Source organism: Felis catus, chromosome A2 (genome assembly GCF_018350175.1).
Source record: "Felis catus isolate Fca126 chromosome A2, F.catus_Fca126_mat1.0, whole genome shotgun sequence".
NCBI classification, from domain to species: Eukaryota; Metazoa; Chordata; class Mammalia; order Carnivora; family Felidae; genus Felis; species Felis catus.
In genome coordinates, this window is record NC_058369.1 from 165,695,226 (window position 1) to 165,719,348 (window position 24,123).

At 48.7% G+C, this 24,123-nt stretch overlaps 1 protein-coding gene and 1 long non-coding RNA gene across 7 annotated transcripts in view; one reads left to right on the forward strand and one right to left on the reverse strand.

Annotated features, from left to right (window-relative positions):
• DPP6 (dipeptidyl peptidase like 6) overlaps positions 1 to 24,123 on the forward strand; it is a 949,991-nt gene that overhangs the window by 445,973 nt on the left and 479,895 nt on the right. Inside the window, exon 1 of one of the 6 annotated variants that reach the window (XM_045053298.1) lies at positions 8,576 to 8,951. The exons of the other annotated variants lie outside the window; for them this stretch is intronic. Coding sequence (XP_044909233.1) covers positions 8,895 to 8,951 — 57 coding nt within the window. The 5' untranslated portion in view covers positions 8,576 to 8,894. Of the gene's footprint in view, positions 1 to 8,575; positions 8,952 to 24,123 lie in introns of those variants that run through there. 6 annotated transcript variants of the gene reach the window in all.
• LOC109497707 lies at positions 1,871 to 4,249 on the reverse strand. Its single transcript, XR_002154104.3, has 3 exons — positions 3,507 to 4,249; positions 2,618 to 2,770; positions 1,871 to 2,130 (listed from the first exon to the last, which is right to left on the reverse strand). It is a non-coding gene; the product is annotated as an uncharacterized LOC109497707 (long non-coding RNA).

The following is a 24,123-nucleotide window of genomic DNA, read 5'->3' on the forward strand; positions in this document are numbered from 1 at the left end:
GGATGTGAAACCCACACCAGGATCATCCAGGGGCCTCCTTTGGGTATCTCTTTCCTGAAACAACACTGAAGACAGTGTGCGGGCAGAAATACCTGAGTGGCCATATGTTCCCCCAGCAACACGATAGCTTGCTCCACAGCTGGCGCCAGACTAGGGCTGCGTGAACAGCCCCAGAAATTTCAGCGGGGGTCATTAGAAACCATAAACAAGGCATCTGTCGAGCCGCCGTTGCCAAGGTCATCCTAGCACACGAGGTGCCTGAGAAGACACAGGCCATGCTGAGCATCACCGGCCAGCGCGTGTGGTCCACCTGCCAGGTTCCAGAGCGCCCTGGCTCTGCGGCTGAGTTTAAAGCCGTGGGATGGTTCAGGGGAGACGTGACGGGCAAGGCAACTTGAATGAAATGAAGCTACTTTGGGATGAAACATGGAAAGTTTAAAGCAGAGTTTCCCAAACGTCACACCCTGAGTGCATTGTTGAACTGAGGCTGCACCTATAAGGGTGAGGAAAGGAAGGGGCAGGGGAGGGAAGAGACGGAAAAGAAACGTGCCGTCTTGGAGAAAAACAAAGCCTGTAGGTTGAAAGGATTTAGAGGACAACATGGCACATAATAAGTAAATTACGTGCATTTAAAAAAAGTAAATAAATTAGAGCCGGGGTGCGGACACAAATGTGAGCTGGTTTAAAAGCCCTTTCGCATGATAGTGGTTTTCAGAAACTGGATGGCCAACCTTGGAACATCTACCTGGACTCACAGCGTGGAACCTTCCAGCTGGCAGGTAGCTTCGGGAACACGTAATTTGGAGAGTGTGGTGCTCCTGCCCGGCGGGGAGGCTCCAGTGTGGGCTCACCCCGGGCACAGTAATCAGAGCACGGTCCACTTGGCCTTGGCCAAACGGTCCTTCCCCTGCAGCCAGGCTCCTTACCTGTCATTAAGGAATGAAGGCACCGTTGTGAGGTACAGGTGACCACGCAGGGTGACAGAGCATTTTTGTTTGGACTTTCTCCATCTTGTTCACAGGTGAGGGGACCGAGAGGTGCGGAGGGAAGTTTGTGGCACGTTTTCATCCGCGGGTCAAGCACAACCCCCCCTCTTTCTTCCTTCTTCTTTCTTTTCCTTTTCTCCATGCTTCCTCCCCCCCTTTCTGCCTCCCTTCTACCCGTTCTTTTTCCCAACTGAGCTTGTCATCTACTCTCTTCCCTCCCTGCCATCAGCAAGCATTATGTGTTGTTTGATGGGCAACTTGTAGTTTGTATGTGTTTTTGCAAAACACATGTTTTGTAGGAATGCATTTTTTATTTGTTATAAGGTTTTGGTTTATTTATACATGCATACATCTGTTTTGTGTACATCTATGTTTATGTAAATGTATACTCACACATGTATGTCTACATGTGTAAATATGGATATTTCTGACTTTTTTGCCTTAAGCACTGCATTTACCATCCACCCGTGCGACTCTGTGTACACACATTATCTTGCTTCTGATCACTGCTTAGCATTGCCTGGAGTGCATCCAGTAAATTCTACATAGCCCCTCACACAGAGTTGGACACCTCTACTCCCTGCTGCCTTTCTCCTTGTACTTCCTAAGGCAGGACCAAAAGGCATTTATCTGCTACAAGTTTCCCTCTCCTGTGAGGCCATGAAGACAGATTTCCTGACTTAGCACATAATAATTTCTCAGTAAACACAGAGCTGTTGACTTCCCAGGCAGCTGAAGACAGTGGCCTCAGTCCCCAGGAAGAGCGCTTAGCATGACCTTATCTTGTAAAGGTTTGTGATCAGCGAGAGGAGCGTCTTTTAGGGAGAAAAGAAGTGAAGATCATTCAGATATGATATGAGGTTATCACTGGACTCCTTGGACTCTGCCACCTTATTAATTTATCCAAACAAATATTTTTGAGCACTTACCCTAAGTGATGGCGGTATGGATTTGGCAGACCACTTGAATGCTTTCAGCATTCCTCAAATGCATAGGAGCCTCGTGCTTCTGGGGCACCGAACCCTGTCCCGTGAAAGCGTTGTGCATCTGGAGAGGGTGCTGTAGGATGTGCACTGTGGGTGTGGTGGGGACAGTCGGCTCCACAAGACAGGAGATGGGCTCTGACGGGCCGGTGGGCGGTGAGCTGAGGCCAACAGTGAAACACGTTAGGCTTCTCCTATCATCTTTCCTTTCTGGGGGTTGTGGAGCTGGTCTGCTTTGATCCTGGAAGGTTTTTTCCTGTTGAATTTGGGATTCTGAATGGATCCACACACCTTTAGTTGACGTGCAACGGAGTTACTGCGGGCCAGGGATCATACTAGCTAGTATGTAAGCAAATGGGCACAGCGGCATTCCAATAAAACTGTACTTAAAGCACAGGAAGTGGACTGCATTGGGCCCATGGGCCATAGCATGCGGGCCCTGATTTAGAGGCTCACCCATTTGCTACCTCTAGTACCTATCTTTGCTATGTCGAATGAGACAGATCTGTAAGTGTTCCTTCCTTATTTCATTGGCTGTAATTCTATGGGGACACTCTTAGCGCAACTATTAGGAAAACAGAGAAGACAGAAGAGGAATTTGTACTGTGTTGACTTGAATTCAGAACACCTAAAGTAACAGTGACTTACCCAAGAGAGAAGTCCATTTGTCTTTCCTGTATATAAGTTTTGGAGGTAAGCAGCCAGGGACGCTATGGCTATTCCTTCTCACAAGGTCCGTGGGTCTCTAGGTGCCTTCCCAAGGGTTTATCCTACCAATGGTCTCGATCTCATGGCTCAAGACTGTGGTAAGCATTCCAGGTAGAAAGGTGGGGAAGGGAAGGAGGAGAAGAGTAAATTGAGAATATTAAGATACTACTATCTATCACTTCTACTTACGGCCTGTCACCGTTAATTTTATGTACCAATGTGCCTGGGTCATGGGACGCAGTTTTTGGTCAAACTAGGTATTGCTATGGTTTTTGTTTTCTTTCCTTTTTTTCTTTTTAAATTGGTTTTGTGTTTGTTTTTCTGAACGTGATTAACATTTAAAGCAGTAGACTTTGAGTAAAGCAGATTACCCTCCATGATGTGGGTGGGCCTTATCCAATCAGTTGAAGTCATTAAGAAAAAGACAGACCTCCCCCGAGGAAGAGGGAATTCTACCTCCAGATGGCCTTTGACTCAGGCTGCTCTTTCCTGGGTTTCCAGCTGTTGGACTGTTCTGGAAACTTCAGATTTGCAAGCCCCCACATTGAGTGAGCCAATTCCTTAATACATAAATAATGTAAATATTATTTATATTATTAATTATTAATATATTAATTATATATAAATAATACAAATATATAATATATATTATATATGTATATATATTATATATATAAAATATAAATTTATATAAATTTATATAAATTTATATATATATAAACCCTACTGGTCTTTTTGTCTAGAGAAACCCAGAACCCAGTCTTTAGGAAACTTACCCACATTCTCCTTCTCCTTGGTAATGCTCAGTATTTACTTTTTATTTATTTACCTTCAAATTGCTTCTTTGGATCTCAGCCTGGCTCTCCAGGGAATCTTGCCTTGCTGCCCGTATTTTTTATTTTCAGGGAACTGTACGTTAGAAGTAGCTTCTCTTGCAGATGGTTAATGCTGCAAAGTTCAGAATCTTCCCAGATTCTAAAGACATCCTGATCCCCACCTTACAGCAGCGTGTAGGCCAGTGCGTCTGTTCCAGTGGGTGGGTTTGCCGTCCACACATAGTAGAGGCTCGGTGAAGCCTTGCAGATCCGATGTTCTTGACGCAAAGCTGGTGTGGCTGATGGGCTCTGGGCCAAGGCGAGCGGAAATCCGAGGAGCGGGAGATCACACCAAGCTGCAGGGGATCCGGGCCTGCGAGTCTGCAAACAAACTTAAGTAGCCGAGCCTGTGCCGGCGCCCCAGCCGGACACACCCGGAGCGGGGAGAGGAGGAGGGGAAATCGGCGTGCGCCCACGTGAAGCAGCCTCTCGCCAGATGCACCTGCAAAGGGCTGATCGGGCTCGGGTCCGTTCGGTGAGGCTGATTGCAGACACGAGAGATTTCCAGCAGCTCCGGGCAGCAGGGTGGGTGGGCACGGAGGGAGTAACACGGCAGGACCGGCAGCTGGTCGAGTCCCCACTGGCTGCCAGGCCTGGCGTGTGCTCCGCCAGGCTCCAGGGAAGAGTCGGCTTGGCCGAGAACAGGCGCCGGCCTAGTCCTGGCTGGGTGCAGCCTGACCTCCCAAAGCCCGAGATGCTCCTCGTAAGCTCTTGCGTGGCTTGAAGTGGGATCTTTCTCGACACCAAAGCAGGGGGGCGTCGCCCGGAGTAAGGCCTTATGGAGACCCATTTAGCGACTCAGCAGGAGCTGGGGCGATCAGAAGCCTTCCTCTCCTTTGGAGAGTTTCGGGAAGCCGCTCCTGCCCGAGTGCTCGGAAGGTGTTTGAAGAGGCGCGGGGAGCGTGTGCGCGTGCACGCGGTATGCATGCGCAGCCACGGGCTTTGATCGAACAGAACTGGATCTAAATGCCAACCCTGCCACGTACTGCTGCCTACATGATTTGGGAGGAACGTAGTAATCATTTGAAGCCTCCATTTCCTCATACGTAAAAAGGAAGCTAATAGTGTTACAATCGTGTCCCCCTCCATCCGTGTGTTCATCCCTAACAGGCAGGACCTCAGAACGTGTTTGGAGGTGGGGTCTTTGAAGAGGTGAGCAAGGTACAGTGGGGTCACTGGGTGGGCCTGAAGCCAATCTGACTCGTGTCCTTATAAGAAGAGGAGATTTGGACACAGACACACACACAGAGGGACCACGTGAGGGCACGGGCCAAAGGGCCATCTATAAGCCAAGGAGGGAGGCCCCAGGAGGAACCAATGCCTTGATCTTGGACTTCTGGCTTCCAGAAATGAGAGAATAAATCTCTGCTGTGGAAGCCCTCCATCCATCGTGCTCTGTTGTGGTCCTAGCAAACTAAAGCAGAGATTTTTTAAGGGTTAATGAAGATTATATATATACATATAAAATCCTTAGGGTCATTCCTGGCACATAGACTATTTACATTTTTTTTTTACATTTATTTATTTTTGAGAGACAGGGAGAGACAGAGCACAAGCGGAGGAGGGGCTCAGAGAGAGGGAGACACAGAATCCGAAGCAGGCTCCGGGCTCCGAGCTGTCAGCACAGAGCCGGACGCGGGGCTCGAGCTCACGAACCGTGAGATCATGACTTGAGCAGAAGCCGGATGCTTAACCGATGGACCCACCCAGGCGCCCCTCTGAGGGAGGAGTTCAGAAGGCAGCGCTGATAATGCCCAGGAGAATCTGGCTGGATTCCCCCTGGAGATGGCTCCCCAGATCTGGAGTGAGACGCACCCACTTGCAGCTGAAGGATTAACGTGGGCACCACGGTGCTTGTGCCCCGGAGGGATAATGATGAATGTTTAAGTGGTGATAAAATGCAGCCCTTCCTCCCCGGTTTTAAGATTGCTCTTGTGTTAAGAACATTTAACACGAGATCGACTCCTAACAGACTGAGTGAGCCGTGCAGCGTTGTCCTCTACGGGCCCGATGTCGTATGGTCCTCTCCGGAACTTCTCCGTCGCTCCTAACAGACGTTTCATCCGCATCCGCTCCTGTTTCCCTGCCTCGGGCCTGGCCATCACCATCCTCTCCTCTGCTCCCAGGAGTTGGACCGTTTGGCATCTCCTCTAAGTGGGATCACGCAGTATTTCTCCTGCGTGGCTCACTCAAGAGGAAGGCCGTCCAGGTTCATCCGTGTTGTCGCGTTTGCTTGGCGGGAGAACCCGACCTTTCTCTTTTAAAAGCAGTCAAGTCGAGTGTGCAGAAAAGTCAGCCACCTGGGGGACATGGCGCCAGAAAATCCACGGAAAGGGTCTGAGTGGCACAGCCTGGCCTGGCCGTCGACTGGTGATTCTCAGACTTTTCTACCCGGTGGCTCCTGAGAACAGGGGTGATGAACGGGGGTCGTGGTGGGTGGGAGGGCTGGCCAGGCGAGCGCTCACGTGACCTCACGATCTGAAGTCAGCAGGAGACCCCTTTCGGGGATCAGGTATAATCCCGCAAACGTGGGGGAACTGTCGTTACAGCCACATTCATTTTAGATGTAGGGTAATACGGAAGGTCTTGGCTGAGAAATGCAAAGGAAACACCCGAGGGGCCTCCCGCCCTTCCCTACCACCAGCACCCAGCACCCCGGGCTACCACCTGTCCTGCTGGTGGTCCTGGCCTGCCGGGGTTAGCCACAGCTCCTCTCAGATGCTGGGGTAGGATTTGAGCCCCCTCAGGAGTTTCATTCGGGAGGAAACAGGAGGACAGACCAGCCCTGAGGTACTCGGGAATAAGACCGAGATAGTGCCCGGGGTATTTTGCAGCCGAGGCCGCCGTGGTCCAGGCCTGGCCACTCGCTTCCCTTGCCCCCGAGTCCCCCGGGTCCCTGTGGTCCAGGCACGTGGCGGGTAACGTGGGTAGCGGCGGCTCGCCTCACTGTTCAGCCCTTCTTCCTGGGTCTTCGCGGCTGGGGTCCCAAGGGCGGGTTTGCAGTGACTCCCTGAGGCCTAGGGGTGTGACCGCGCGGGGCCATCCATGGATGAGCCTGGGGCCGTATGAAGGTCCCCCTGAGAGTCTGCGTGGCTTGGCACAATCCTCGCGGCCGGGAGTGGTAGTAACTCGCGTGCAGACCCCCGGTAGTGGGGCCACACAGAGGAGGACGCCACGGATCCACAACTTTGCTGTTCCCACCCTGGAGACACCCTGTCCCGTGGGGAGGCCTGGACCAAAAGCAACACACACTAGCCAGACCCTTACTGTGTGACGAGCGGTTTACGTGGGGTTTTCCTTTTTTTTTTTTTTTTTAATTTATTCTCGGACAAACCACACAAACTGCAGCTGCCTAGCTCGATGTCTTAGAATCGATGCCAAGCAAACACTTCCCCCAGAACGAAGTTCAGGCTGTGGCAGAGGTGGCCAGGCAACTCCGCCGTGATCTAGATTCATCCGTCATCTGTGAAGAAGGACCCAGTGCATCGGATCTTGCAAGCGTGTTTGCTTTTGGAAAATGACTGGTGGTCAGGGGCACTGGGAAGGACCTGAATAAGGGAAAGTCTGCCATTTTACAGCTTTTCAAGGGAAACGGATCTACTCTGCCTTTCTCTCCGGAAGGAAGGACGCGCGGCCAGCCAGAAGGACTTTCTTCTTGGGCGTGTTTGTTGGTGCCGCCTGGAGGGGTGGCTTCCCCGTGCCATGGGGGCCTGCGGCAGCCTGAAGCTAGGAGTTAGGGAAGTGTTCACAGAGGGCACTGTTCACACACACAAGGGCAGCAGAAGGCCCCCGTGCACCGAGTTGGTCTGTGTTTCTGGAAGGCCAGGAGGCACATCCCCCTGCAAACTAGTGACTAATCAAGCTCTACTCAGAGCTTGTCAGCTCTGCACACCTTATGTCTCTCGTCTCCCAGCCGACTCGTCCCTCCCCTCCCCGGGGGTAGGGGTCGGGGGCTGCAGCAGCAGGACCCACAGTCAGTGCTCCTAGAAACCAGGCAGGGCCAACACCATGGCCATCTCTGTCCTGCCTTCTCCTTGAGCTCAGGACTCAGCAGGGAGCCTTGCTCCTATAAGGTCACCCCAGATGCTTTTTTTCCTTTTTTTTTTTTTTCTTTCAACTGACAGACACCCTTGAGGTTCTGGTTGATTTTCAAAGAGAAACAGGAGACTAAGTAAAAAGGAGAAACCTAGGAAGTTTTCTGACGGTGAAGGAAAATGAAGGCCCCCATTTCCACATGTAGCATTCCAGCAGAACCCACTGGGCAAACAGAAAAGATGCCACTCCTTGGAGCCCACTGACCATCTGCCTCCTCAAACGCGCCGGGCACTTGGCACAAAGGAGACACAAAGACCTTCTCCCTCGTGCCCCCTCCGTGCCCCCCCTCCCCCGTCAGGGTGTGACCTGCCTGTCTGGGAGCACTGCTGTGGGGGCACAGGCTCGGCCACCCCAAGCCTGGCAGTGAGCACGGTGACAGTGCCCGGGGCCAGGGCATCGCACCCCCGCCTGGGTCCCCCTCCCCAGCCCCTTCTTCCCATCCTGACGCCCCTTTACCCCTGGGGCCCCCTCTCCAGTTTCCTTGCCCCTCTCCTCCCGGAGCCCCCCCTCCTCACCCCCTAAGCTCCCTCTCCAGTCTACTCGCCCCGCTCCCCCCGGGGCTCCCTTCCTCCCTCCCCCACCCTGCGCCCCCTCCCCAGTCTCCCTCTCCTCCCCAGAGCTTCCTTCTTCCCACCCCCACCGCGCCCCCTCCCCCCCCAGCTCCCTCCCCGGCGCCCCTCCCCACCCCTGCCGCCCCCTCTCCAATCTACTCACCCGGCTCCTCCCCGGGCTCCCCTCCTCCCTCCCCGCGCCCCCCTCCCCAGTCTCCCCCTTCCTCCCCCGGAGCCCCCTCCTCCCGGCGCTCTCGGTCCAGGCCCCCTCCCCGCCCCCAGGCCCCCTCCCCAGCCGAGCCGTGGCGGAGCATGCGCCGTGCGCCGCGGGAGGCGGGAGGCGGGCGGGAGCAGCGCGCATCACTCGGGTCCCCTTCCTGCACCGCGCCGCCACTTGCCGGTTGCTAAGCAGTTACCATTGTTTCTGTGGCGATTGCGGAGGCTGTTGCTAATTGGAGAAGCCCCGCTGAGCCGCAGCATCTCCCCTGTTCGGATCCGCTCTCTGCTCCTTGCATTTAAAGAGAAAACTAGGCTGGTCTACCCACTCGCCCTCCCCCACCCGCCCCAAAATAGCCGTGTGGTTTCGGAAGCATGGACTAAATCACACCCCTCCCCGCCGATTGGACTCTGGTGGCTCGGAACTCGCCGTCAGATCGCACCTGCCCCTGGGCCGGTGTGCGCCCTGGACGGGGGACCATGACTACAGCCAAGGAGACCAATGCTTCAGGGAAATCCGTGCAGCAGCAGGAACAGGTAATGCTGCTTTCTGGAGTGTGCGTGCGCGGGAGGGGGGGAACCTGTGCTTCTTGAATGAGCTTATATTGGAGATGACCGCCCTCACCTGAGCAAGAGGCTGGAGGTGAAGCCAGCGCCGAGTGAGCCTTGCTGGGGTCTGCCTCCCCGGCTCCTGAGTGCTATTTTTGAAAGATCCCCGGGTCTATCGATAATGCACAGCCACAGGGAGCAAGCATCTGGCGGCTTAAACTTGATGCCCGGGGACCTTTGGACAAAGGCCTGTCTCCTGCACAGCTGCCTAATTATGCATTTGTCAGTGGTCACTACTTTGTAATGGGGGGGGGGGGGGTGGATGGAGGTGAGACCCCCCCGCTCAAATTTCAGTGTATTCTGACCCTCCAGCAGGACTTTGGTTTGGTTCTATCACAAGTCAAAAGAGGACAGAGGAGCTCGGTTTAAAGGACTTTTCTTTTGAGACCCGTGTCCCTTTTCCTCCTTAAGTATTTCTTGAAGGAGTGAGCAGATTGCTGTTCATCCTGGGCATGTAGAGAGTGCAGCCTGTGCCCGCTAGGGAGGCTGAAGGATGCCCAGCTGGGACCGAGTGGGACCCCCAGGTGAGAAGGAGCAGGGCTCCCAGTGCTGGCCAAGGATGGCCAGGAATGCACTGGTGTCCCCATATGGCAGAGGATGGCCACTCCCCCTGCCCTGAAGAGGCTCGCCATCTGCAGAGGCTCCCGGTCTCCGGAGTAAAGGGGAACCTGCCCGCTGTGTCTTGCCACTCATGTAGATACTGCAACTCCCTTCTCGAAGATCGTGAGGGCTCTTATCTTTTAATCACTGCTTAGTTCTCCTCAGGCAGATCATTAAAATAGATCCTGGGAGACACCAGTAGATTCACAGAGCAGTTTGCTCAAGCTTGGTAAGTCAACAGCATAAGCTGATTTCCCGTATTTATTTTAGGGGTGTTGTTAGCTCCTGCTCGCTAGGATTGGGGCCAAGGAAGGAGACCCCACTGGAGTTCAGGAAAGCAGAGAGCCTCTTTGGGGACAGTGTGTGATAGTCTCATCATGGACTATTCAGAGGCGGTATGGAGATAACTTCGGATCTATATTTTTGGGGTCGTTTCCTCAAAACCCATGTTTTGATTTAAAAAAAAAAAAAAAGACCACCTCAGTAGTGGTATCATCATCATTACAGTCATCTGGAGAACTTAAACACAATTTTATTTCTTCTGGGAAGAAGACTGTGTAAATCCCGAAGTGTAAGAATCACGTTCGGTGGGAGAGCTCCTGTGAAGGTTAGTGATCACTGTAGCATGAACACCAGGAGGTTGACACCAACCCAACCAACCCCTCCTCCTTTTGAGTCATTCTACACAATACTTGTTCCAGAAAGAAGTCTGTCCACCCTCAATTAGCATCCCGTGACTAACTGGGCTTCCTTTGATTAGGGCGTTCCTCACGAGGCATAAACCAAATGTGCCCTGGGCGTGCAGGCTCCAGAGAGGACTTGGGTAGCCTTTCTGACCATGGGACTGTGGTAATAATTATGGAGAAAGCACATTGCTCCTAGGGCTGAGCCCAAAGGCGGGCTCTCAGAAGCCCTGTTCGTGTTACGTGGAAGAAGGCATGAGCGCCTGTACGATGTCACTTTCATTTTCCCTGATACCTCCACATGTCGGGAGAGTGGAAATAGTTAATTGGGGTGCGGGTTTTGGAGGGTGGGCAAGGTCTTGTTTGATTTTGTGCCTTTTGATCATTGGAAACCCCACATCCTTGTACCTGGGGCCATGGTGGAAGCCGTGGTTGGGCAGAGTGCTGAGGACAGAGGCGGCTGTGACCGCAGGGAGCGGTCAGGAGGTCCCCCTCCATTCTCGGTGGCATCTTCTTGACCCTCAGAAGGACACAGTGCCCACCCTGTGAGGCAGAACAGATTGAGGGTCAGCGGCAGGACCAGGGTGGGAGAAGTAAGACAGGACAGAGAAAAGATCTCATGTCTAAAATTAATGCACCTTTAGGGGACGTTGGCTTAAATCTTACCAAACTGCTCAAAACACAAAGAGGTAAATAAAATCCTTAGTCATGAAGACTGTTTCCTCTTCCTCCACCGTTTGTCAATTTTTAAAAGACATTTAAACTCTATTCTGTGTGCTCAGACTGCAGAGCTCTGAATGAGTTCTCCCATTCTTTATTGAGGGGATAGCCCCATCCCCAGGTGGCTGGGGGTTAATAGGGAGGCCCAGACAGACAGACAACATTTTTTACAAGACAGAGAAAGAGAAATGGATGCTGGTTTGTGGTTTGGTTTGCTTTGGGTTTTAGGTTGGGAGTCGTTTAATCGTCCTGCCAAACTTTGGGGCCCTGACACCTTACCTCTTCTATTGGGAGGCATTCATCTGAGGATTTGGATTTTCTATAGCCTGATATGTATGTCCTATACTCTTTAAAATTCGGTTAGGGGCACCTGGGTGGCTCTGTCAGTTAACCTCCTGACTTTGGTTCAGGTCACGATCTCGCAGTTCATGAGTTCGAGCCCCACGTTGGGCTACATGCTGACAGCTCAGAGCCTGGAGCCTGTGTCGGATTCTGTGTCTCCCTGTCTCTCTGCCCCTCTCCTGCTCGCACTCCATCTTTCAAAAATAATAAACATTGAAAAATAATAATAGAATAAAATTTTGTTATTACAATAGACTAATAGTTCTTAGACTAACAGAGGTATGGTACAGTGTCTTACCTGCCTTGGTAGTCAAAAGCCAGGCATGTGGGTGGCACCAGGAAATGACTTTGTATGCTGAGGGTAAGTAGAAATTAATGAACGATAAATCTAGGAGAAGATATGAAACCAAATGATTTGACCTATTCATTAGAGATTGCCATTTCCCTCCTTCCTTTTCTTGCTAGAATATGTACTAAGAATAGAGGAATGTGTGGAGTTGTTTTTTTAAGATGCTGTATAAACACATTGGAATGAGATGGAGAATAGACTTCTAGAACACCATTTCCCGTTCTCTTCGGATATGCCAGTATTTATTTTCGAATAAAGTATTAACAGTCTAGAGGTGTTTGGAAACAAAATATTCAGAAAGCTGAATGAGCTGACTTCACCCTTTGGCTCAGAAGCCAATCAGATGGTAGAGGCTTCTCAGTAAAACCCAAAGCCACGCTGGCCAGCGTTCTGCCGTAGCACGTGCCCAGAGCGAAACCTCACAGGTGAGGTAGAGAAAGTGGAGGCTGATTTGGCTACAATTTACTGTATTCTCTCAAACGAACTAAATCCTTCCTTAGAGAACCAAATTAAGGAATTTTTTCCCCTTAAGTAAAAGCACAAATTTATTGTAAAGTATACTGTCTTCGTTTCAAATGACTTAAAATTGAAAGGCAGTGATCAGTAATACTGCTGAGAGTAAGAAAAGACAGAAAGGTTAATTCTCCATGCTTCCAGTGAACCAGGAAACAGTTTCGCTGAAAATATTGAGCAGGGGTACGTTTTTAGTGGCAGATTCGGTATCTGTGTTGTGTGTGGATATGACTGCATGCATGCGCGCGTGCACACACACACACACACACACACACACACACACACACATTGCCGGCCTCACGTGCCACAAGGTCACAGATTTGGAAAAGACCTCAGGAATGCACCCCAATATCAGGCCCACCTGTTGGGCTCAGGAATGTCACAAATAAATGAGAATATGCCTTTCCTTAAAAGATCCCCAAAACACCCCTTTTCACACAGAGATATTCTGCGTTCTCTTGGCGACTTGGATCTTTAGCTCTGTGTTAACTTGCATCACTTCTGTGTCTTCTGGAGACCTGGAAACCAGCTGTCTCATAACACTTCCTGGGTAACAGCTATTTTTTCGTTGTTTTTCACGTTTCTCTGAGCTGCACAAGCCCATATGTATGGCCCTGATGTGTCTATTCTCCTATTAAATTAGGAGCCCCAGGACCCAGTGTTGATTGAGAGGTTAAATTATTTATCTAGACGTTTGTAATAACAATGCCACTGCTGAGAGTTTTCGGAAATGAATGAAATTTTATAAACAACACCTTCTGTGATGTGGCGTTAAAATGCACAGAGCTGGGAATTCTGCGAGAGGACAGATTTGCCCAGGGGCACACAGACAACGATGACCCAGGAGCCGGACTTCTAACGTCTTCTGCCTGGTGCTCTTTGCATTGGATCCTGATGTTTATCTCAGTAGTAAAATCAGGTACTGAAACGGAGGAACTGGCTTTGGCCATCACGAGAGTTAAATTTTTTATGAAACTCTGTTAAAAGAACAGTCAGTGCAAAACATCTGTAGAGAAGGTAAATCAAAAAGAAATAGCAAAAGGAAACCCAGAAAAACTAGATTCAGTATTAGGGAGTAGGAAGGTGACTTACTTCCGAGGTGGTCCTTTCACGACTCAAAAAGTGACAGTGGGTGTGGCAGTCCTACTGGTGTAAGTTAAATGCTCTTCTGCTCATGCTCTAAGTCACTTAAGACACTCCGGATAAAGAGGACACTGGAAGGAACAGGACAGGGGCAGGGACGATAGATTCTTAAGATTGTGTAGAAATACATCTAGGACTCTGAAGAAAGAGAGAAACAGTCTGGCCGCCAGTTGGGTGGATAGGTGAAGGGGAGAACTCAGAAGTCCTCGGCATCCTAGAGGGAGTGTGTGCAGAACAGGATGTATAGGAATCTCCAGGTGGGTCCTGGCGAGGAGGGGGAGGGGCCAGGTGGGGGGTGGGGGGAAGCAGTGAAGTCTTTGTGCAGAGGAAAGAGGGCTGGTAGGTGCTCTTCTTAGAGGAGACTCAGGACTCGGGACACTGAGTCTCATCGCCGGAGAGAACAGGGTCACAAAGAAGCAGTGAGTAGCTTGGAGCCATAATCTGTCGTGCTTGGGCGTCTATGGGCATTTCCCATCTCCTGAGATGCAAGTTACGTGATGTATTAAAACAAGTCAGGGGCACCTGGGTGGCTCCGTTGGTTATGCCTCTGACTGCGACTCAGGTCATGAGCTTGCGGTCCATGAGTTCGAGCCCCGCGTTGGGCTGTGTGCTGACAACTCAGAGCCTGGAGCCTGTTTTGGATTCTGTGTCTCCTTCTCTCTCTGCCCCTCCCCCACTCACACTCTGTCTCTCCAAAATGAATAAATGTTTAAAAAAATTTTTTTAAAGAAGTCAATAAGCTAGTGTCACTCAAGAGGCCTAGTGAAAACCCAAACAATCCCAGATCGGCTGTATGCAAAGCCCAAATTCAAAACAAACAGAATGCGGCTGACATTTCTCTCTGAAAAAGGCTTTCCCTGGCAGTAAACACATTTTATTATGTGATACTTACATTGCATTGAACTTAGTCCCTCCCTTTCAATCCTGGAGTTACCACGGAATGCTTAGCCAAGACCTTCAAACGCTCCCTGGAGAAAATCTGGGGAATTTTGAGGGTGGGAGGTTGTTTCCCATGAACTTTCACCAGGACACCGTCAGCTCCAGCATGCCTGTTGGATGCCGGTCACTGATAGTCACGAACAGTTACCATGTGTCTGTCTCAGCGGGAATTGTGGCATTATTATCCTTTATGGAGATGAGCTGTGCCTGTGTTTGGCATTAATTGGTTTGGTTTCGTGATGGACATCTTTCACCCGCTCTCGTGAGAAAGGGCAGAAGGAGTCCGTTTATCCAGACTGAAAGTTCAGGAAAAGACTCAAATTTGCGGAGGAAGCGAGTCTCTATAAGCGTGTGGAGATGGACAGTTGTTTGAAGCCCTTGCTTTAAAAAGGCGTTAACGTGGGGGCGCCTTGGTGGCTCAGTCCGTTGAGCATCTGACTTCAGCTCAGGTCATGATCTCACGGTTCGTGGGTTCAAGCCCCACGTCGGGCTCTGTGCTGTCAGTGCAAAGCCTGCTTTGGATCCTCTGTCCCCCTCTCTCTGCTCCTCCCCCACTTGCTTGCTCTCCCTCTCTCTCTCTCTCCCAAAACTAAACATTAACAACAACAACAAAAAAAGTAAAAGGTGTTGTGTGGAGATCATGTATTCTTGGTTCAGAGGTCGTTTGGAAAGCTAAAATGTTTTTATTTCAGGTTCCAGGTCTTGTTGCCTTGTGGCCATAAGCATAGGAGTGGGAACCACATCAGTGGGGTGGGATTGAACCCTAATCCTTGGTTGGTGTCATTCTGCAGGAGGCTGACATTCTTATGTCCTTCCTGCCTTGGCTGGTGGTGTCCCTTGAAGTGGGGACATAAAGGAAAGGAGGGGGCGGGAGGATCCAGGAAAAGTAGCCCAGGTGACGTGATCCGATCCAGATTCCGAGTCCTCCTTTTTCCTCCATCACCTTCTTCATGCCCTGTCCCGCGTGGGCCTCGACGGCTACTGGCACCTGCGACAGGCCATTGTTTGCTCAGAGTTGACTCTGTCAGAACCTTCACGTGTGCCGATCCACCTGGCCCTCGCTAAACGACTGGGGCAAAACCTAATCCCTACGAAGAGTATAAGCCTGTCCGTGCAATGCGTTACTCGCCTTGAGAGCATCCGTAACCTGAACAATGGCCACCGGTAATGAAACCCAAAGGGATTGTTAATGGTTGGAATTTCGGGCCCAAAGTTTAGGACAGCCAATGGAACAACAGCAAAAACAAAACAAATACACTGTTTACTTGTAGTCATTAATGACAAATTAAGTAGCGGTCATGGGGAGGACAGTCTTGGCACCCTTGGAATTACTGATAGGTTGCACACATACCTGCAAGTACCTGTTCTCACTGCATTTATATAAGAGCTGGCCTTGTATCAGGCAAGTCCCAAGTAACAGTCCCTGTTGCTGCTTCTGGCTTCCGATTCTAGGAGGATTTTGTGGCATTGGAGTAGAAAGAAATGTGCAGCAGTCCCTTCTTAGGACAAATTGCCATCATCGCAGACTGCGTTTGGTAGGGGCCCCCATCCCTGTTTCACAGTGGTGGCTGGGACGCCATAGGACCCAGAGTGCAGTCCCCCACCGATGGCTTTGCAGAGCACATTAGTGATAGAATCAAGTCTTGATAATAGAATTTCCCGTGACAATTTATATATTGTCCCCTTACTCGTATCTGATCAGTGTTTTAGGAGATTTAACGTCCCCTGCCAGAACTCAAGAAAAACTGCTTCCCTACATCTGAAACTGCTGGAAACTGTGAGCATCATCTCCAGCTGCTAAGTTGTTAATTTGGAACACAGGCTTCTAAAAACTGTCCGTGGGCGCGGCCGGGTGTGTGGAGTGGGGGAGACCGACCAGAAGGCACCGACAGAATCTGCTGAATAAAATGGGGAAACTGGTGGTTGGGAGGGGGTGCTCTTTCAAAACATTTTAAAAGGTCAAAGTCTGTTTTCCAACTTGCTCCTAGGATTCTTGTTGAATGTAATGGGGATTCATGGTCTGGGAACGATAGATTCAACCCTTTAAATAGGTTACCCACAGCAAGATGAACATCACAAGCAAGAATGCGAAACATTTTCTCTGTAGAGATTAATATTCAGCAGAGATCCCCTTGCGTGGTGGTGACGTATGTTTTAAAATTAATGAAAGGATGTACTTCTGTATTTTGAAGAGGCAAGTTTTATTCTCCGCGGTAGAACATTTGAGGGGTTGTTACAGTGTTCACTCAGGGGATGCTAGAACTATGACACTCCTCACCTATCCTAAATCAGGTCTCTGGATGGGAGAGGGCAGGATACTTATTTTCAAATGTTAATAGCCCATCTTATACCCCATCCCCTTATTAGACAGATGTTGGATCAGAGGAAGATTTTTCTTTTGATGAATGGGTGATATGGAAGAGGGGAGGCTAGGGGAGAACAGGGAGCCAGCTGGGATGGCTGAAGGTTGGGACAGCAGAGGGGTTCCCGGGACCCGTGGGAGCCTGGAGATGATTCTGGAAAGCAGGAAACACTTATAGGCAAGGGTTTCAGAGCATGATGGCATGGAAAGTACTACAGTGGAAAGCAGCAGATGATGAGTGAAATTCTGGAAGAAAGGAGAGAAATCTGAACTTACAACAGATTTCTCCTTAAAAGAACAGGATTTGGGGCATATAGGAAACTGGAAGAATGGCTTGGACATAAAAATTATACATTGTGAGTGTCATTACTTAATCTGGGTGTGCCCTGATGGACTAAGAAGGGTACTGGAAGCTTCTGGTTTTCAAAGAGTTTAAAAGGGTTTGGGATGTCCCAGGTAAAATTCAAGTTTACTTAGAAGCAACAGGTACTTTAAGGCATTAAGGCACACACACACACACACACACACACACACACACACACACACACACATATAGGTAGTAACATGTGTGTATATAAATGTAGTATTTCTTGACGTAGCCTGAGAAATTCTTGAAGAGACTTGAGACGGTTAGAATACTTGGCTCTGATTGTTGAAAAGCAAAATGAACGCTCCATTCCCCCCCAAATCCATATCATATAGGGTACACGGGTAAAGAATGATATTAATAAGAGAACTTTGTAGACAAAAGACTGTTCTGTCATTAAAAATAAGAAAGCCTTAATGCCTCAAATTTTTCTCAATGCATTTTATCAACTACCTGCTCCTTAGGAGGGTGGGGTGGGCACCTTCCCTCCTTGCCAAATGCTCTCTTTTCTGGAAAGTGGGAGAACAGTGTGCTTTGGTGTAGATGCCCCTGACTCTTAGCTGGCTCTTCCTCCTGCTAGATGAAGGACCTTGATCACATCTGGGTGATGCCACATCTGGGGATAATGCCCGTGACACTGGTGCTTTGAAGAAAACATTCAAGTACAAAGTACTATTCTTGGCATGGAGATTTCAAACCAGTCTTTAGTGAGTACTTAACCACGTGTGTTCACATAACAACGATGTTTGAGTGGGTCTTGTTTGCAGCATTTGGTGAGGGTTTGTGTGTCCATTCTAAGATGGGTTAGTCTATAAAATCATAAAGTGTTCCACTTTTAAGCATTTTACAGACCATCTCGCCCCATGATTTTTAGACTTTTGTTTTAGTAACAGAAACCTTTTCCCCAAAGGAAACAAGCCAAGTCCAACATGGGAAGGAGGTGAAAGCACTTCCCTAGTGGCCCCGACATGTCAGCAGAGCACCCCTCCCGTTCCCCAGCAGGGTGGAGTACAGCTTACAAACCAGGTATCTAATTCACAGTCTGATTTTACAAGGGAGGAAATAAGGCTTAGAGAGGGTGAGTGAATTAGCCAAAATCACACAGCTAGCAATTGCAGAATCAGAACAGAACCATTTCAGGGTTGCCTGGGTGGCTCAGGTGGTTAAGCATCCAACTTCGGCCCCAGTCATGATCTCACGGTTCGTGGGTTCGAGCCCCACATCGGGCTCTGTGCTGACACCTCGGAGCCTGGAGCCTGCTTCGGATTCTGTGTCTTGCCTCTCTCTGCCCCTCTCCCCCCCTCAAAAATAAATAAACATTAAAAAAATTTAAAAACAAAGAACAGAACCACTTCCCCTTTCCCCCCTGTTTTTTGGATCCAAATGAGGAAATTTCAGGTGAGACATGGTACAAATAATATACTAAGAAGATTAACACAAAAACTGATATTAACTGGAAACTACAAAGGAAATAAAGTAAGCATTATAAAGCGGGGTTTTTTTTTAATTATTATTTTGAGAGAGATGTGAGGAGTGGCAGAGAGAGGGAGAGAGAATCCCAAGTGGGCTCCCTCAGGTCCGCGTTGTCAGCACAGAGCCCAACACGTGGCTTGATCCCATGAACCGAACCATAAAATCATGACCTGAGCTGAAATCAAGAGTCTTATGCTTAATCAGCTGAACCACCCAGGCACCCCCATAAAGTAAGCATTATAGATGCAAATTAAAACGACCTTGTCCAGAGATCAGTTGAGAAAAGGCATAGATATACTTAAGGCAGTCCTTTGTTTTCATATCTTATGGATAGATGTAGCTATTTCTTCTTTTTATTGCACTGTCCCTGGAGGCTTTAGGGTTTTCATAGCAACTTTTCATATTTAATTAGTTATTTAATGAGTTGCTTTTGAAATGAGGAAAAAATGAGGCTATAACAAATGTTTTTCTCCTGATTTTTAAAAGTAAGCAACACTTCGTAAATTCTACATGCTTTGGAAGAAGGCAGTAGGTAATTTTCAATCTCATCTTACACTTGAATAACTTCAAAGGCAGTAGTTATACGACAGGTGTGGAAAGACAGCAGGAAAAGAGAGAGCAGACCCAGCCTGTCACCTGTACAGACTGGGGGCTTGGCCCCACGGGAGTTGGATGTTGAAATATCTGGAAGTTGTATGAGTTCATAAGCTCAAACTGAACCAATAGCATGAGTATCATTATCCTTGGATTACAGATCCCTTTTGAGGATCTGATGACAGCCACGGATGTGCTCACCAGAAAAAGTCCCGTAACCTCTTGGTTACATGAAGCCTATAGATGCCGTCGTATCTGTCTGTAAACCCCCGGTGGGTGTCCCCTCAGTGTGGCCTTCCAGCAAGCGAGGACCATCTTAAGACACATCAGTAGAGATGTGCTCACTGCCCAAACCTCACACAAATATTAAGTAGCTACCACATCTGGGTGTTGTACTAGGTACAGTGGCGGCACCACACTTAGGAAAGAATGGGGGTGGGACTGGGGAGGGGTGGCAGGGAAGAAAAGGGTATATGATATGCCAGCAGTGGTGGAGAAAGGGGTCTGTGAGCCATGGTGGGTGGGGAAAGTTTAAATAAATGCAGTTAGATAGCTGGAGAAATAAAGTATGTCTTTAATGTTTAAGGAATTGTTCAATATTTTTAGAAGGAATGATAGGATTGTGGTCTTTTTATTTCCTGGGTTACCTCAGGCAAAAGATTAGGGACCTGTGGATTTAAGTCCCTAGATGGACAGCGTTAGCTCAAGCCACCGTCGTCCCGTCCCCAGGACAGTGCCAGGATATGCCCGATGACCATCAGCCTGGTCTCTTCCTCTGAAAGGGCAGGTTTGACTAGGATCCCTTCTACTTGAAGGTCTCAAGACTTTAATACCTTTCCTGTCACACAACCATGAGCCTCTGACGGACACAGACCGTGTCCTGCTGCTTACGTAGCTCCAATGCCAAGCCCAAGGCCCATCCCCTCAGACTGTTTGCACATTGAATCAGTGAATGAATGAATTGCGTCCTCCTCTCTTAGCCTCCTTCCATGAATCATGCACAGAGTGAAAGGGTCTGTGATTTTATTCGCTCAACAAAGGACTCAGGCTTTTGGAGCCCTAAGATCCAACTCCTTGCATGCCAGCTCACCTTGCCGTCCCTGATGCCTGAGACATCATGGCGCGTCTCTTTCCCAAAATTTCGCCCCCACCTGTTTTACCTGAAACCATTTCTCTACCACAGAAGCATCGGCCACTTGCCACAGCGTCAGCGGTCTTGCGGGGACTCCCGTCCGTAAAGTAAGCACATATCCTTTCATTTACCAAGTGGGTAGGTGAATAAGAACCCATTGGGGAGAATCCAGTTCTGCATCCCCAACACTCTTTTCCTGTTGTTGAAGCAAAAGCACTGACTCTTCCTCCCCCAAAGTGACTGGCAGAAACAGAAAGACAGGAGATGTGGATTGTGTGCCACCTTCTCCCAGGTGCAGACACGGTTGACCCAACATTTGGGCCGACCCTCTAAAACTCAGGGGGCAGACATGCTTTGAGGGAAGAACAGCCAAAGGGGATGAAGATGAACACGATGGAAAGGTCCAGAACACTTGCTCTCTTTGTCCTCTCCTGGGTCTGGATTGTTGAACTTTTTTATGAGGCAGTGTAGGTTCAAGAGTGATTTCTGGTGCAAGTGACAGGATGAAATGCTTTCTTTAAAACATTTTTAAGTATTTATTTTGGGAGAGTGTGTGCGTGCATGCATGATGGGGGAGGGGGAGAGAGAGAGAATTCCAAGCCAACCCCGTGCTGTCAGTGCAGAGCCGGACGAGGGGCTGGAACTCACAAACCAAGAGAACGTGACCTGAGTCAGGCGCTTAACTGCCTGAGCCACCCTGGGTAAAATGCTTTCTTAAGGAGAAATAAATGAAAGCATCCTGTGGCTATTAGAAGCCAGACCTCGGCGGCCGCGGTGTTAGGAGAGGAGGACGGGATCTGGGTCTAGGTGGGTCTGGCTTTGAATCCCAGCTCTGGCACTTGGCACTCAGGCATCGTTGGGCTCTTCGGGTAACCTCTTTTTCCATATGGAGCACCTGCTGACAGAGGGCTCAGGATGCTGTTGGGTGACAGGTCTAGCCCAGTACCGCGGGAAAAGGTAGAGGTGCGATGACGTGATATGAGCCCGGTCGTCATCTTCACTGTCCCTGGGGCCCCCAGCAGTCTGGCTGCAGGAGAGATGTCGCCAGAGGGCTGCCCGGGTTTCCTTCATGTAGTGTGTTTCCTTCACTGAATGAAGTGGTTTACTTTCCCTTAATTGCCGCTGTGCTTGAAACCGCAAAGAGATTTTGCGATTTTAGCACTTGAAGCAGTGAGTCTGAAGCCTCCGAGTCTGTTTAATTCACTTAGGCCTGTGGCTGAAAAGCTGCACTAAGGCACTTGAAACTTGGTTGTGGTTGGTTGGTTGTCAGAAAGGTTCGTACTTGAACTAGGCACCTGCCTAGTTCAGCGATACGGATTATGAACCCGGTGCTCGCAGCTTTGCCCGGAAAGCAGACTCCTGTGTTTTAAGTTTCTTAAAATCTTCACAGTGTGGCCGAACCAAGATTACTGAATTTGGTTTCTGAGGGATTATGGTCCTGTAACGAAGGGATATGGTAATAGAATTTTGTATTGGTTTATTTCCGTGCTGTACTATGTCTGTTGAAAATTTCGTATTAATATAATGGTGTTTCCATTGCTCGAATGAAGAAAATGATACTTAAAGTAACAGACACTGATTGAATCCAAGAAAAAAATGCTAGACAATAAAGATTCCTGTGCACTGGCTGGCTTGTGCCTTTGTGACACTCGTAGTGGCTTGAGAAGATGCTGTCATCAAAGGAGGACTGAGGGAAAGAACTACCCTTACGTGTGGCTTTCACTCAGGTCTGAATTTCACGAAAGAAACTCACGGTATCTTTTAATTCTGTAGTCACGTCTGAGCTGTACATTGGGCACGATATCTTTTAATTCTGTAGTCACGTCTGAGCTGTACATTGGGCCGTACATTGGGTCGGTTAAGCGGCCGACTTCGGCTCAGGTCATGATCTCACGGTCCATGAGTTCGAGCCCCGCGTCGGGCTCTGTGCTGACAGCTCAGAGCCTGGAGCCTGTTTCAGATTCTGTGTCTCCCTCTCTCTGACCCGCCCCTGTTCATGCTCTGTCTCTCCCTGTCTCAAAAATAAATAAAATGTTTTAAAAAAAGAATGTAGAGAGGATTTAGGAAAACATCAGATTTTAAACTTTCAAACAGTAAAACTTCCGACCTTTGCCTATGGGAGAACCCTCACGTCTAGCCTCGAATCACCCATTTGTTGGCATTGAAATTATTCACAGAGATTGTGCATTGCACAGTTTTGTTTAGAAATGTGTGTGAGACAGTTCGTGGATTCGAGCCCCACATCCGGCTCTGTGCTGACAGCTCAGAGCCTGGAGCCTGTTTCAGATTCTGTGTGTCCCTCCCTCTCTGCCCCTCCCCAACTTGCGTTCTGTCTCTCTCTGTCTCAAAAATAAATAAATGATTTAAAAAAAAGATAAAAAATGTGGGTGGGAGATTTTAATGCTGTAGGACTCCTTAATTTCTCCCCCTTTTGCTTACTCTTTCCACGCTTAGGAAATGTCAATAATTACGTTACCCGCAAAGAGGTGTAATGAACAAGAGCCATCTTTGGGGAAACACTCACAATCAAGCCACAAATCAGTTACACTCGTGTCACCTATGCTCTCTCCTGTATTCTCCACATCTCTTCCGACACCCAACTACCCAACTACCAGACCAAAGCCTAGGCAGAGTACCTTAACACTGTTAGAATTTGTGGAAAGACAGACCCCTCGATGGAGTTCTGTTGAGCAGCATGAGAACTCCCCGGTTCCGGCTTACTGCCGTGGAACTGGATGTCACTGGTGGACACAGGTTATGCCAGCGAGGTAGGGAAGGAGAGATGTAGATCTGCCCCTTTATTCATCAGGATGTATTATTTTATTTCTTCCTGGGCTCAGCAGGTGGAGTGTAGCAACGATCTAATACCCTTTGTCCCCAGCCGTTTGCATGAGCATATGTGTGTGAAAAAAAAGCAGCTTTGGGGAGAAGTCATCTCTTAGCTTCTTAGTGGGCAGTTGACTCATTGATGTGGAAGATGTGGGCATCCACCTGCACATGTCCTCCCCTTCCGACCATCCTGTTCCCCCACCCCTCTGGTTTAGATGGACGTCACTGGTGCTGCATTTTGCTTATCACTTGGTTCTTGAGGCCTGCAGCTAGCGAAGGAGGCTGGCATGTCAGAGGCAAGTAGTAAGTATAAACACCCAAGGATTGCCTAAATGACTTCTCTCTAGAGCACCTGTCATCATGAATTTCCTCAACAGTCTTACTGATGTTTTTTAAAGTAAAAATTATACTTGATGATTATCTATCACATGAAAAAATACAAGGAATGGTTTGATGTAAGGGTGGAAATAAAGCAGTCATGTTTGGTGTGTGTGTGTGTGTGTGTGCGTGTGTGTGTGTGTGTGTGTGTGTGTGTCCTCAAATTGGTTTTGCTCTAATGCAGGTGAAATTTTTGCTTCCAAAGACAAGGATAAAACTCCAAACATTTCTCTGTATAATTTTAGTATCTAGAATAGGGTAATAATACTATTTTATATTTGTGTAATACTCAACACCAGTGCTGCTAAAAATGTAACACAAGCTACATATTCTATTTTGGTTTTTTTATAGTAGCCAGGTTAAAAATTGAAAAGAGATGTATGGGGTGAACTTGATAATATATTTTATTTAACCCAGTATATCCACAATCTTATTATTCCAACATTAAACCAATATAAAAAATATTATATATTTTATTATAATGTGATACATAATAGTACTTGACATATAATACTATACCAATATAAAAAGGAATTAATGAGATCTTGTACATTCTTCGTGTGTCTTCTGAATCTTTGTGATTGGGTATGAAATACATATTTCATCCCCCCCCCCACACACACACACACAGCACATATCAGTTGACACTCACTCCCTGTTAAATACTGGATCTCTA